This window comes from Ambystoma mexicanum, chromosome 4p (assembly GCF_040938575.1).
Source record: "Ambystoma mexicanum isolate Mex_15411 chromosome 4p, UKY_AmexF1_1, whole genome shotgun sequence".
Classification (NCBI taxonomy): Eukaryota; Metazoa; Chordata; class Amphibia; order Caudata; family Ambystomatidae; genus Ambystoma; species Ambystoma mexicanum.
Genome location: NC_090927.1, coordinates 75,541,498 through 75,557,729, shown reverse-complemented (window position 1 = coordinate 75,557,729; position 16,232 = coordinate 75,541,498). Strand labels below are relative to the sequence as shown.

At 46.5% G+C, this 16,232-nt stretch overlaps 1 protein-coding gene across 1 annotated transcript in view; it reads right to left on the bottom strand.

The window, feature by feature from the left end:
- LOC138452773 (vomeronasal type-2 receptor 26-like) overlaps window positions 1-16,232 on the bottom strand; it is a gene marked incomplete at its 5' end in the record, with an annotated part of 597,987 nt that overhangs the window by 309,709 nt on the left and 272,046 nt on the right. The window contains one exon of the mRNA XM_069605115.1: window positions 6,205-6,432. Coding sequence (XP_069461216.1) covers window positions 6,205-6,432 — 228 coding nt within the window. The remainder of the gene's footprint in view (window positions 1-6,204; window positions 6,433-16,232) is intronic.

Here is a 16,232-nt window from a genome sequence, read left to right as displayed (position 1 = left end):
TCCCCTGAGAAATGGGCCACCGACTTAAGCTGGTTGCATTAAAGACTCCATGGTCCACTAGGTCGAAGGCTGCAGAGAGGTCCAGGAGAAGTAGCATAGCTGTTTTCCCATTGTCCTTCAACTTGTCAATTTGGGTCTTAAGGTCTAGCAGGCTGTTTCAGTGCCATGAAGAGGGCGGAAGCCAGATTGTTCTGAATTTGAATGTATGCTACTCTGTCAATAATTTTAAGTAGAAAGGGGGCAGTGGTACGGGGTCTATAGTTGGTAGGGATATGTGGGTCTAGTGTTTGTTTTTTGAGCAGGGGGAGGACTAAGGATTCTTTTAGATTGTTAGGCACTGTATTAGTTTTGAATGAGGCGTTGATAAGTTTAGCGATGAACGGGGCCAGGTCTCTGGCTGCGTCCTTTATGATTTGAGCAGGGCAGCTGTCGCCCTTACAGTTCGATGGTTTTAGGTATGATTTTCTTTGTCTCGAGGATAGAGATCTTTTTGAAACTGAATGGTGGTGTTATATTGTTCCCCATATATTGGGACGGTTGCTGCTCTGATGGGAGCAATGAGGCCTTTTTTTTGGCTATTTTGAGTTGGAGTGATGTCATTTTATTCGAGAGTGCATTTTGTATTGCAGTGCACAATAGCTTGTCCTTTGTGCTGTTGTATGCGTGGCATCTCATGGTTGCATTTTAACTGCATGGTGCAATCGTATTTTTTGAAAAAAAATAATGGGGCAGCTGAAAAGGTTCCAACTGGTTGCAGTGAGTATTCATACTGACAGCTGGGAGACATACTACAAGGCTGCGGTGTGCTAAAAAACAGTATATAGAAATACATGCATGCGCCAGAAGTACGACACGTATTGCACATACAACACATATCATGTACAACCATTCGATGCTGCAAGTTAATGACATTTTATCTTGGTGTGTTGTCCTTAAAGGTCAGACTCTCGGCGATGCTTGTGGTCTTGTGCAGAAGGGATGTGACCAAGCAGTTTGGGCTGGACTGCCTCTTTTGGGGTAGGACCAAGCCTGAATTGCATATGGTCTTTCCCATTATGTAATGACTTGGCAGGCAAAGAACGATGGGCTGGAGGGTTGCCCAGAGCAATACCAGAGGTTAAGATTCATTCTAAACCTTCCAGCCATCACCTCTTTTGTTTTACGAGACTCTCAGGGCTAGATACTGCCAGGAATGGCCGACCACTGCAAGTGAAGAGAGGGCTCAGGTGGATTAATGGCATGATTCACCCAAATACAAGGATTAGCGATATTAGTTTCCAGGGGCTACAGGGATGCTAATCATGGTATGTAAAATGAGCAAAGATGGCTGACATTTAGAAAAGTAAAGGGACCAGGTCCCTTTTCTATTTCTATGGCAACCATCGGGAAGGAAGTGTGGATGGAGATGCGCAAGAACAAACACGTCAGGTGAGGGAGGGTTTTGGGATTCCATGCAGGCGTGGCGGGAGGGGCGAAGTAGGGGGAAGACGGATGGTGGGAGGATAGAAGGGAGAAGATGAACCTGGGAGCTGAAAAATAAGCAGAAGACGCCAATGGCCAGGTGGTCCTCCCTCCCCTCCCCCCAGTTGGTAGTTGTTAGGACTGATTTTCTATACTCTGGCCTGGGGGGACAGATGTATAGAAGGCCAACCTATATTGTGACAGGAATAACTCTGGGAAGCTGTAGCCAAACCAGTTTAGGTAGCAGTGACAGGTGGTCTAGGCTAAGTTCTTCAGAGGTGGTGAGCTTGTAACGGATCCACAGTGAGGTCACACAATGGGAGTCACAGATAACACTTAGAGAGGATGTATAAAAGTACAGTTATTTAATTATGGCTAAAACACACTATAGAAAAATGACCACTAGCAGTTAGACTTACCACACAACACTATCAAACTAAATACATATGTACATTAACTTTGTTATAGGGCATACTACACATCAGAAACTCCTGCAAAGGATAGGTTAGAAAAGTATTATGCACACATGGTCCACAGAGATGATCCCTAACTAAAATTGTCCAGCCCTAAGTTTTTCAGGGACCATTTGCCCAATAGTTCAGGTGACAGTTCCACAGAAGTTAGGCAGCAGTAAAAATGCAGGTAGGGTCTCTGGGATCCAGTGAAGGGTACTTAGAGTTAGGGTTCAAGCTAGACTAATGCCCAAAAGTAGCCCCAACAGTCAGATGCCTTGTGCAGACAAGCAATGGCAAAGCCAATATTGTTATAAATAAGATTTATTATAAGCCATTGACTTATAATGGGAGTATAGGGGTAGGTTAAAAACTCTGCAACTTACCACCATACTCCGATTCGTCCCCAGATTTGATAGAACAAAGGAAGAGTGTCTGTTATTGCTTTCTCCACCAAAAGTCGCAGTCCTCGATTCACAGGGGTTTCAGGCTCGAGCTGATTTCCGGTTGGTGTCTTTTACTGTTGCAAGGACTCTCGATTGAAGAATGCAGAAAAACTCAATGCAGCACCTGTCTCAGGACTGGACTCGGGTTGGGTAGGCTATTTCATACAGTAGTCACTGCAGCATGGTGACGCAAAAGGACTCAGCAGCCGTGGTCGGACTTTCCCTCCTCAATGCTAGGATGCTGGAGTTTCGCAGGATGTAGTCTAATAGGGTCAGCTAAGGACCCACCAGGTTTCAGGGCGAAACTCAGTACAGTGATGCTGGCAGCAGGGTAGCCCAAAACCAAAGCTGGTCAGTCAAAGCACAGTTACAGGGCACTTCAGAAGGCTTCCTTTGGCAGGGTACCGAGCAGACATCGGGGATGCATGGTCTCTCCACTCTAAGGGTTGCAGCTCCTTCGCAGGACTGCTAAAGATCAAGAGCAAGACATGGTGGTTGCCAGGCCTCCTTCAGTCTGGTCTCAGGTTTATTCACGGGTCTCACAGCTGGACAGGCTACTTGGCTCCTTCAGTTTTCTCCAGGATCTCTGAAGAATGGGTGCAGGGGTCCTCTTCGCCTAATAGCCAGGTAAGAGCTGTTGCCCTCACTAGCCAATAGCAGGACTAGCAAACACACACACACCGCAGCAGTGGTCCAATCAGGACCACTGATGGGAACTTTCACGCATATCACTCAGACACACTGAAACCAGTTTGTGGATGGGGTTAGACAGGCCGAGCCCACATCCTGCCAGCAAACAAACACAGCCCTCCAGTAGCCTGCCAGAAGCTCCTGCTTTCCCCGGCACTGGAAGTCCTTATAAGGAAGAAGGAAGATGGCAAAAGGAAAAGGCAAAAATCTTGTGGCATGGTCAAGTTTGACCAGTAGCCACAGTTAGTAGCCAAACACAGTAAACACGGTAAAGCTAAAACAAAAATCCCCACAAAGTGGGAAAAAGTCACTGCATCCACCAGATTATCCTTTGATCATACCTAGACTAACCAAAAATCCTCTGAGTGTTAGTCTAGGGCAAAACAAAAATGTACCCCATTGTACTGCAGTGTAAGCTGCATTGTACAATGATAAAAAGTTTCCACAAGTGATACAAAAGTAACCAAAGGTAGTAACACAGTAACACGACTAAGGGTAACAATGTTTCCCAGTACTGAAGTAACCGAAGGTAACCGAATAACATATGGGCAAAAGCCAGTGTAGTGAAGCTTAATGCTTCACTGCACTGTGAAAAGTATAGGTCAGATTCAAAAATAAATGTTTTGGGGATTCCATAAAGAAAATGTGCAGTAAAGAGAAATCTTTCCTAACACTAGTATACATTTTCCTTTCCATAGTATATGACATGATATGATTGGTTATTGATAACCCGCTTCATACCCAGAGGTTTCTAAGCACGGACCCGGGGATCGAACTGTGTTGCTCCGTGTCGTCTTGCTTCCAAGCCAAGCACGTTGCCCCTGAGCTATCCTCCCGAGACAGAGTTATTATTGAAAAATACATCATATATGCTGGCTACATGGAAGCACATCCAGGCATGGTGATGCTGGGAAAGTGAGAGACAGTACGCCTGTACTCACTCCTTTAAGCACGACTGCATCTGAGCCCCATATATCCTAATGAGAAAGGGTACCACACTTGCATGCCATGCTTCAGTGTTCTACCCTTAAATGTTGAATGATAACAAACTTCACTGCTCTGCCACACATCAATTACGTGTTCCCTTCAGCTCTACCGTAAATCCCATGCATTGCATGCAATCCACCCATCACTGATTTACCCCAGTAAACAAATACATTCAACCAATCTGGTATACTCTGCATGCAGTCCACCTGCCCCCACTGTTCACAGTATTCATTGCATGCAGTCCACCTGCCCCCACTGTTCACTGTATTCACTGCATGTAGTCCACCTGCCGCCATTGTTCACAGTATTCATTGCATACAGTCACCCTGCCCCCACTGTTCAACATATTCACTGCATGCAGTCCACCTGCCCCCACTGTTCACAGTATTCACTGCATGCAGTCCACCCGCCCCCATTGTTCACATTACTCATTGAATGTAGTACACCTGCCCCCACTGTTGACCATATTCACTGCATGCAGTCCAGCTGGCCCCAACGGTTTACCGTATTCACAGCATACAGGCCACCTGGCCCCCACTGTTCACCGTATTCATTGCATGCAGTCCACTTGCCCCCACTGTTCACAGTATTCATTGCATGCAGTCCACCTGCCCCACTGTTCACACTATTCATTGCATGCAGTCCACCTGGCCCCCAATGTTCACTGCATGCTGTCCACCTGCCCACACTGTTCACCGTATCCATTGCATGCAGTCCACCTGCACCCACTGTTCACCGTATCCATTGTATGCATTCCACCTGGCCCCCACCGTCCACCGTATTCATTGCATGCAGTCCACCTGCCCCCACTGTTCACTTTATCCATTGCATGCGGTCCACCTGGCCCCCACTGTTCACCGTATTCACTGCATGCAGTCCACCTGGACCCCACTGTTCACCGTACTCATTGCATGCAGTCCACCTGCCCTCCACTGTTCACAGTATTCATTGCATGCGGTCCACCTGCCCCCACTGTTCACAGTATTCATTGCATGCAGTCCACCTGCCCCCTCTGTTCACAGTATTCATTGCATGCAGTCCACCTGGACCCCACTGTTCACCGTACTCATTGCATGCAGTCCACCTGCCCTCCACTGTTCACAGTATTCATTGCATGCGGTCCACCTGCCCCCACTGTTCACAGTATTCATTGCACGCAGTCCGCCTGCCCCCCACTGTTCACAGTATTCATTGCATGCAGTCCACCTGGCCCCCCACAGTTCACCGTATTCATTGCACGCAGTCCACCTGCCCCATTGTTCACAGTATTCATTTCAGGCAGTCCACCTTCCCCCACTGTTCACCGTATCCATTGCATGCAGTCACCTGGCCACAACTGTTCACAGTATTCATTGCATGCAGTCCACCTGCCCCCACTGTTCACAGTAATCATTTCAGGCAGTCCATCTTCCCCCATTGTTCACAGTATTCATTGCATACTGTCCACCTGGCCCCACTGTTCACAGTATTCATTGCATGCAGTCCACCTGGCCGTCACTGTTCACAGTATTCATTGCATGCTGTCCACCTGGCCACCATTGTTCACAGTATTCATTGCATACTGTCCACCTGGCCCCACTGTTCACAGTATTCATTGCATGCAGTCCACCTGCCCCCACTGTTCACAGTATTCATTGCATGAAGTCCACCACCTCCCACTATTCACCATATTCATTGCATGCATGCATCCCACATTGATGCATGCAGCATTAATCTGATGCATTACATGCTTTACTGTTAATCTACACATGTATTGTTTGGATTCCATCTCTCACTGCTGTGCCCTATATCCATGCTGTGCATCCTGTCCTTTCCTGCTGCACTGTAGTTTCATAGTATGCATTCCTTCTATCACTCTGTGTGCACCACATCTACTCCATGCATCCCATACTTCACAGTGGTGCACCGTATCCATTGCCTGTATTCCACACCTCAGGGCACTGCACAACTTTAATTCTGTCTGCACTGTGCACCCCTTCCATTACTTTAATGTCACTTATCACTGATTGGCTGTCTATTCGTTGCATGCATACCATCTAGCGCTCCTGCACACATGCATTTAATGAATTCCATGCTTCATTGCTATGCAACACACACATCAAATAGAATCAATTACTTCAATAATGCTTATTACTCTACTGATACATACAATATCTCCTTTAGCAAACCTCTTTGAATGCGCTGTTCCATGAGATTTGGATTTTGTTGATGGACAGTTGCTCTTCTGCAGGTGCCAGTGGATTAAAGCGCCCAACAGGAACTGCTCTGTGGGTCAAGTCTCCAGAATACTCCCAGTTAAGAATGTCGAACCCGGTCATGGAGTCGCCGTTCTCGTCAAAGAACACCTCCTCACCAGCAGTGTTCCTGAAATGCACCTTCTTCAGATAATAATGAAGCTAAGAGAGGGATGACAGTATGGTTCATTAACAAAAGGAAGACATGCCAGAGCCCTAAACATAAACCCATGCCAGAGCCCTAAACATAAACCCATGCTAGAGCACTAAACATAAACCCATGCCAGAGCCCTAAACATAAACACATGCCAGAGCCCTAAACATAAACACATGCCAGAGCCCTAAATATAAACACATTCCAGAGCCCTAAACATAAACCCATGCCAGAGCCCTAAACATAAACACATGCCAGAGCCCTAAACATAAACCCATGCCAGAGCCCTAAACATAAACACATGCCAGAGTCCTTAATATAAACCCATGCCAGAGCTCTAAATATAAACACATTCCAGAGCCCTAAACATAAACCCATGCCAGAGCCCTAAATATAAACCCATGCCAGAGCCCTAAATATAAACACATGCCAGAGCCCTAAACAAAAACACATGCCAGAGCCCTAAATATAAACGCATGCCAGAGCCCTAAATATAAACCCATGCCAGAGCCCTAAGTATAAATCCATGCCAGAGCCCTAAACATAAACCCATGCCAGAGCCCTAAGTATAAACCCATGAGAGCCCTAAACATAAAAACATGCCAGAGCCCTAAACATAAACACATGCCAGAGCCCTAAACATAAAGCCATGCCAGAGACCTAAACATAAACACATGCCAGAGCTCTAAATATAAACCCATGCCAGAGCCCTAAATATAAACACATGCCAGAGCCCTAAACATAAACACATGCCAGAGCCCTAAACATAAACACATGCCAGAGCCCTAAATATAAACCCATGCCGAGCCCTGAATATAAACCCATGCCAGAGCCCTAAATATAAACACATGCCAGAGCCCTAAATATAAACCCATGCCAGAGCCCTAAATATAAACACATGGAAAGCGGAAGAGATAGTTGGCCACACCCCTTCAGCGCTAAGGGCAAAAAGGGGCGGTAACAGAATTACTGCCACTTTTACTGTTTTGCCAAATTAAAGGGAACTGAAAATGGGGGGGGGGAATTCAACAGTACTCATTTTGCCAGAGGAATTAGCTCAGGAGAATTATCTACTGTATAAATGGAGACCTCCAAAGAGCAGCAGACCCTTATTCTGGATAAGGAGAAACACCTTTAAACACCTCATACGTGGGTCACAAGGTAGATGGATAGAAATGACTGGGTGGCAGGTCCACCTGTGTAATGCCAGTAAAAGCACTCCCTGCCACAGCCCAGTGCATGAAGGATCTGCCCTCTGACACTACACATAAGAAGTCCTGCGGCAACTGACAATGTCCTGTGTGACAATGTCAGGGCATGCCAGAAATGCATAATCCCATCCGTACAAAGAATGAGCTGCAGGTACAACAATGCATGTTAAAGGATATTTATACCACGCACTATCGCCGTCGGAGTAGTCCCCTGGCGCTCTGGCAGATCTGAAAATAAGGGGGTTGGTTGGGGTATGTTAGTAGGACAAAGTTTGGAGAAAGAGCAAGGGAGATGTGATGTGCTGTTAGCAGCTTCAGTTCGGTTAACACCGTTTGCTGAGCTTTTTGGTGTGGTATCCGGTTGATATCCGTCGTGTGATGTTGTGTAAGGCTGTGTGTGCTTTGTTTGTTGTTGCAGTGTAGTGAGGTGAGTGTGGTTTTCTGTGCTTTAAGAGGTATGGTTGTGTTTAGAGTTTGAGAGGTATATGCAGAGGGGTGAAGTTTTAGTAGGGTTGGTTATAAGCAATGTTATATGAAGAGACGCAAACTCATTTTGTGGGTCCTCTCTCGGCGTGACTCTAGGTAATATTCACAATCCTCTCTGGATGCGATGTAGGCTAATATTCACAGTTCTATCCTAAAGTGGCACAGGCTCACAGTCCTCTCTAGATGTGACTCAAGGCAATATTCACAATCCTCTCTGCATGCTGTTAGGAAAGATTTCATATTATATGTAATTTTTCCCTCCATGTGGCAACCCCCAAACTTTTTGCTGCTGTTTTACACCCTGATCTAGACTTTGTCAGAGAAGCGCAGACTTCCGCTGCACTCGTCTGGGCTTCGCTCAATTCTTATGGGGAAACTGACATGCCCTGCCCTTAATACAGTCAGTACTGGGAGACTTCGTTTCCCTTAATCCTTGTCTCATGTTGCAGCTTTTCTGCAACATAACACAAGAGTGCACCGTAACTTACATTGCCGCACTCTTGGGTCTCTAGTCATTCCAAAGGCCCTAGAAACTCTCGATGGACTTATTATGAGCTGGGCAGGTATGTCACAGACAGGACTGGTGGCAGCTATCGTTTCTCTTGTGTTTTGAACCCTTTTTTTCCAAGTTATCCGCGCTTACCGCGTTTGGCACGAATAGGTTGCATGGCTCCCAAAATGGCCATGCCACGAGGTTCTTTGTCCTGTCCGCTGACCGTCTTGCCCCTTCACCTTCCCCAGGTCGAGCCGACCCGGGTCGGTCCTTATTTGTTCATACACCTTCCCGCGAAATCCCAAAGCTTTCGCTGGCTTCTGCATGCCTTGTGTGTGCCTCCAGGATGTGGGCTGGGATGTCTGTTCCCAATACACATCCTGGGTGCCAGAGAGTCTGGAGTGTCCTGAATGCCTGGGACCACCATGGTCCGTGATAGGTCCACGTATGGTGTGAGTGTTTGTTAGCAGATCTCCCATTGGGTCCTCTCCGTTTTTGGTGCGAAGGGAACTTTGGATAAGAGGAGGCTGAAACACCACTACCAAGTCGATCTCCTGAGTTCACACCGAACAAGGGATAAGGAGCCAAGTATCCTGCAACAAGAAGCTGAGTCGAGGAACCGCTGGTGACCTGCTGACGGTTTGGCACCCTGAACTGCTGTCGTCCTGCGAGACCCCTCTGCATCTGATCGGCCTAGAAGGTCTGCGAAGGCGCTTCAACCCATTGGAATAGTGGGATCAACTATTCCCGGCACCTTCACCAAACACTGCAAGTAAGCCTCTTCGGAAGTGTCCCTGGGCCAACCAATGGGCTGATCAGTTTACGCAGGACGCTTTGCTCTGTCACCACCGCCATTTCAGGGAAGCCCTCAAAACTTGGTTTACTGCTTGCACCCTCACAATGAATTTCGTACACTTGGCATTCCCAGGTCTGAAGTGAGACGAGTGCGCCCGAGCCAGAGTAAACGCGGTTGCCGTGTTGCCCTGCTGCGGTAACCACCTGTGCACGTTTGCTGCCTTTGGGACACCCTCGACCCTGCATCCTGCTAACACAGAATCTAAACCAAGAAGAGACGTCCTGATCATCGCAGCAGAACCTGCCAGCAACATGAACTGAACTGGAGAAGTCTGGGTCTGCCTGCGTCGGGGACCGGTGAGTAGTCCATACCCCAACCGGTGGCCCCTCGCGCAGTAGCCCATTTCTTTTCTACCGCTGTTACGAAATAGCGACTCTATCCCGCACTCTCACCCTGTCTCTGTCCACAAGTGGAGGCCCTGTTTGAGTAGTAGGGACTTGTTTTCCATCGCTCCATTCACCTTCCTTAACTGCCTGATATCCTCGAAGAGGCCCTCTTTTGTCCATTGGCACCAGCGCGTGAAGGTACTTTTGAGCACAAGCCTCCTCTCTTCGTAGGGCTCGGACTACCTCCTAGTTAGGTGTATTTCAGATGTCGAACTGGGTCTAATGACTACTTGCACTGCCTGTTTCCCTCCCCATCTAGGTGGTCTACATATTACGTGCTCCTAACTCCTTAGACCCCTCTGTCATTTATATATATTGTATTGATTGTGATGCGTTGGTTTATTTAGTATTATTGTGATTCTTTGCTATGGTTGATGTTACAAAGGCCTTGTAATAAATGTGTCATATTTTTAATATAACTCCTGTCTGGATTAATTTGTAAGTGTCCTTGCTTTGTGTGCTCACTGAGGTCTTTCAGTCACCCTCAGCCCTCTTGAGACCTAGTCTTGACCGCCGCCATCGCTACCCTGATTGGTCTGGCTTGTCCAGAGGTTAGCCTTTTCCAAGAAAATTGGCTGGCCTTCTGAACCTCTGCCCCTCCAGGTCAGAGTTCAGAAATCCATCTTAACACATGCGACGCAGGCTAATATTCGCAGTTCTACCTTAGTGTGGCACAGGCTAATATTCAAAGTTCTATTTTAGTGTGGCACAGGCTAATAATCACAGTCCTCTCTAGGTGTGACTCAAGGTAATATTCACAATCCTCTCTGCATGCGACGCAGGCTAATATTCGCAGTTCTACCTTAGTGTGGCGCAGGCTAATATTCACAGTTCTATTTTAGTGTGGCACAGGCTAATATTCACAGTTCTATCTTAGTGTAGCACAGGCTAATATTCACAGCTCTATCCCAGTGTGGCACAGGCTAATAATCACAGTCCTCTCTATGTGTGACTCAAGATAATATTCATAATTCTCTCTGGATGCGACACAGGCTAATATTCACAGTTCTGTCTTAGTGTGGCATAGGGTACACAATTCTATTTTAGTGGTGCACAGGCTAATAATCACAGTTCTATTTTAGTGTTGCACTGGCTAATAATCGCAGTTCTATTTTAGTGTTGCACTGGCTAATAATCACAGTTCTATTTTTGTGTGGCACAGGCTAATAATCACAGTTCTATTTTAGTGTGGCACAGGCTAATAATCACAGTTCTATTTTCGTGTGACACAGGTTAATAATCACAGTTCTATTTTAGTGTGGTACAGACTAATAATCACAGTTCTATTTTAGTGTGGCACAGGCTAATATTCACAGTAATGTCTAGATGTGACTCAAGGTAATATTCAAAGATCTATCCTGCTGTGGCACCGGTCAGTATTCACAATCCTCACTAGTTGCTAAGCTGGTTAGTATTAACAGTCTGGTGTGCTATGTTCTACGTGTAGGTATAGTGGAAAGGCGTCTGGAGTAAAGTGGTTGCTTTACTCCCCAGCCAGGTCACACCTACATTTATTTATTTATTTATTTATTTATTTATTACATTTATAGTGCAAAAAGCGGCCCTGGGGCATTGTGGTGCTGTTACAGCAGTGCTTACTTAGTTACAAGGACAATAGACAAGAGTGCCTGTCTTCGGTTCTTGGTTGCATTGAACCTGATACAGGTCAAGGTTACATAGACACAGAAAACGGCAGAGTAGGCAGCTTTACAGGCTCAAAGGTTTAGGTAAGAATAGGATGTCCTTCAGATGTCAGGATACCTTCCCGGTGAGGGCGGACAGAGAGGGCAGAACGTACTGGAATGAGCTAATTGAAGTGCTCAGTTTTCAGTGATTTACGGAACTCTAGGCGAGAGGTTTCATTCCGAAGAGTTGTGGGGAGGGCATTCAAATGTTTGGGAGCCAGGTAAGTGAAGCTGGCACCTCCTGCTTTGGCCCTTTTGAAGTTGGGATCTTTGAGCTGACTGGAGTGATGAGACCTCTTTTGTCAGGAAGAGGTAGCTCTACGTACGTTTTCAGCAAGATAAGGAGGGGTTGTGAGTGAGAGGCATTTATAATATCTGTCGACTATGTCAAATGCTATTATAAAGGCTACGAAAATAAAATAACTCACCTTGGAAGATATTACTGGCGATCAATTTTGGTCTGTGTTTGTTGGAGCAAAATCTGTAGTACTTTTGGCGCAGCCTGGGCAATATGGCAGGAGGCGAAAAAGAGACTTGCTGAGTATACCGATGAAATAGAAGCATAACATTTTAAGGATTTTGATTGTATTGTATATTAATAGATAGCTCCATTGTACCTTTCTAGGACTATTAGATAAATTATGTGAACATTTGTTGATGTGTTTTGTCAAAAAGTGTGTTAAAAGTTCAAAATGAACTATGGCACAATTAATAAAAAAAGAAAACGCGAGAGAGTGGCATTTATGCGTTATGGCTAGTGTCTTGAAGAGTACCTTGATAGTCGCTGCTGGTTGATGGCTGGCCACAGGCCTCCCATGCTGACACCTGCAGACCAAATATGGAGCCCCCAATGTAGGAGCCGCCCTTTGCCTTGTGGCCCTTAGCCGCAGGGGATGCCGGGAAGGTTGGATTGTCTATTATAGGAAGGGGGACCAATCAGGGTGCGTGCGAGGGCTCAGAGGCGGGATGGAAGTGGGTTGGGAAGCGGCCAGGGGAGAGGGGACAAAATGCACAGAGCTTTTAAAATGACAAACTTGTGGAAATTAGATGGCTGTGTGGGTCGGGGCTATGGCAGCACTCACCTCGTGGATGTTTGAAATGGTGCGGGCTGCACGCTGTGCACCGGGTCAGTAGGGCTGTGTTGTGGCTAAGGACGGGGAGAGTGACCACGCACGACACAGACACAAGCTAAATAAAATGAAACTTTTCCAAAGAAATGGGAAAAAGGGCGCAGGGCGCACACTCACCTCACTCACAAGCCAGAGCTAAAATTGCTTGGATGCAGGTGTCGAGGGGGGAGAGGAGACCCTTGTTGGTGTAACTACGGGCTGATAGGCACAATCACTGAGCTAGGGGCGGGAACAAGGGAGAGGTCGCAAGGAGCAGTTTAAGGGGTGAGTGAACACGCAAGACACAGGCACAAGCTAAATAAATGAAACATTTCCAAATAAATGGAAAAATGGGCACAGGGCCGCACACTGACCTCACCCACAAGCCGGAGCTAAAATGGCTTGGATGCAGGTGTCTAGGGGGTAGAGGAGACCCTCATGGATGTAACTAAGGGCTGCTAGGGCCAATCACAGAGCTCAGGCGGGAACAGGGGAGTGATTGCAAGGAGCAGGGTAAGGGGAGAGTGAACACACAAGGCACTCGATAAATTAGCGAAATAAAATGAAACTTTTCCAAAGAAATGGGGAAAATGGCCGTAGGGCTGCACACTGCATGAGGAAACTATACCTTGAGGGGCCAAAGCCCAGATCGCCTGTGTAGGATGACACTGCAACACTGACAGGCAGCTATGTCATGAAGGTTGCATCCCATGGAGGTCATTTCCTAAGAGTATGATCACTATCACAAAATAGACACGATTACCAGAAAGCATATCGGAGAACGTGCACTGGTGCCCAGTACTGAAGATACATGGATTATATCTCCGTTAGACATCCCTCATTCCAGGAGGCATAACATTATTGAGGAACACAGAGAGCAATGGTGGAAAAATCAGTGTTGCCCCACATTCATCAGCTGAAATGTAGACCATTGTGCCATGACTACTGGGTAGAGGTATTGATTGTTAAGCAAGCAGCAGCCATCCCTTTGCCTTTACAGGCTACTCCAGCTATCCCCAGGTACTGTGGCTGATGACACCTGTCCGGATCCCACAGATGGAACAGGAAGTGGCATATAATGCGGCACGCATTAGGATCAGCTCTGTATTGCGCATACCTGTGTACTACTGAAGGGCGGGCTCATCAAAAAGAGGGTGCCCTAATGTACAGGCCAGGCAAGGTGGGGGAAATATTTGTAGGGTGTGCTATGTTGCACAACATGTGCATTAGCACGCATGTCCCCAGGCCCGAAATCAACATGGCAGCCCGAGAGGAGGATGAATACACATGTGGGGGAAAGTCTGGAATTGAACATGTTATGTACTCCCCTAGCACACTGCTGCATTATAATATTGAGTAGGTACTGCACACTGCCATGTTTAAACAACTGTGTCTTGCCAGTGCGAGGTGAGGCTTTAGGCTTTACTGCTCATGTCTATGCAATGAAGACCTTTCGCCTATGCTCGCCTATGCTCACCTTCACATCTCTCGCTTCTGACGTGTTTCCCTTTTGGCATGGGTGTGGAAATGGCAGTTTCCTATACAGGTAATTTGTTGCATTTAAATGTATTTTAATGTATTGCATGTCACCTGGTGCATTTGTATGTATTGCATATCTTTTCCACACTGTATTTTGACTTCATTTTCCCAAATGTATTTTTTTATCTTGCACTGTATAAGCCCTCTCCTGGCCAATCAACCCAATACACCCCAGCCCAACCCGGTAGCCCAAACTCTACCCAACCACCAACCCATAATCATTCCACCCCAATTAACCCTATGATCGTCCCGTTCACCCCTGAAATACAAGCCCAGATAGCCAGCCTTTTCAACTCGCCTTCCTCAGCTACGTCACCAGCGTTTGAAGGGTTCCCAAATGTGATGTCCAATACCACTACTGGTGCATTCCCACTCTGACTGCTCCCTGGAGGAGGCGCTACCTTAGTTGCTTTACATGCCCCCTGGAGTGCAACTGATTTGTTCAATACAGTTCGGAGATTCCCAAAGATACAAGAAGATGCCGTTAAGTTCCAAGAGGAGCTTCAGGTTATAATAGACTGTTATCACCCCGCGTGTGTTGATTTAAATCAATTATTTTGAGCAATTATGCCCACAGACACGTTTACCCGGATGAAAGATCAGGCTAACTGTCCAGCTGAAGAACCGGTCACCCCCAGGGACCTGAACACATGTACTCATGCAAACTATTCTTAAAATCTGTCCCCGGAACACTGATTGGTCCAAAATGAATGCGTGTAAGCAAGCCAAGGGGTTAAAATCCTGCAGAATGTCTTGTACGTCTCAAACAATGTTTTGGACAATATTCTGGGATTGTATTGTTGGTGCACCTGAAGCTGTTGTGGCTTGGTTGATTATAAGTTTGCAACCTAAGGTATCAGATAGAATTCAAGCAGTGCTGATAGCGTGGGAAGGAAAGAGTGTGGTAGAAAAGTTCAAAAGACAGAAAGAAACTACTGAAGCCAGACTTATGGAGTTGCAGATACAGAGTTTACAAACTTGCCAGGAAAAGGGAGGGTTCAGCCCCACACCAGGGGGGGTGAGGGCAAGGACGGCTAAGAGGTAAAGGAGAACCCCAATCACATGAATCAGGGCAAACTGCTTAGAAGTATTCTATGAACACATACAATGACCCGTGTAATTACTGCAAAGAGTTTGGACAAAGGAAAGCCAGCGGCCTACATCAACCTCAGTATGATGGTCTAGGTGGGCAGCCAACCCCGTAAAGCAGAATAACTAAGCCCCAGCCTCCACCAACACCACTTCAGACCGATGGTTAGGATTGCCAAGGAGTCCCTAAACTTATTGCACCATTCATACCTACTAATTCTACTGTCCTGTGTGCTGATTGTGTTACTGCTGGTCAAAAGAGGTAATGTTTGGTTGACAGGGGAGTGTCACGCTCCACACTAAAAGCGTCTGAGTTTTCATGAATGATGCATTGCGATGATGTAGTTAACACTGTAGGTATATGGGATACTCCACTACTTCATCCTGTGTCTGCCCCACTCATGGTCACGACAGGTACACATTCTGACCAACATGCATTCTTGCTGAGTTCCTGTTCTCCTCTAAATTGGTTTGGATTAGACTTACTGTGTAAGCTGAGTTGCTCCATTTATTGTTCCCCCGATGGTGTGTGCCATGACATCCCAACTCACAGAGAACATGACGTATTGGCACTATTACAGAAAATTACCCATTCGATACCTGGAGACCAGGTTGACATCTCTGTTCATGACAGCGACTGTTGAACCAAGACCCGACCAAGTTATGGTCAACCCATTGTGAAGAAAATAGCAACCCAAAAACCAGACAGTAAAAATAATCCAAAAGGTCAAATAATAACTGCACTGCTTTGCAAGGGAAAGAAAGGTTTACTGCATGCAAAGGGTCTCAGATGGTCCTGTAGAACTGAACTGAAACAGAGCTCATTACAGCCCCAAGAAGTTACAGGTTATATAGAGGTACATTGCAGGATTTGAAGAAGCAAGTTACAATGTTATCCCACCACCCTCATTAGCTACCACCTATAGATTATGCTAATGTCCCCTAAACACGTGT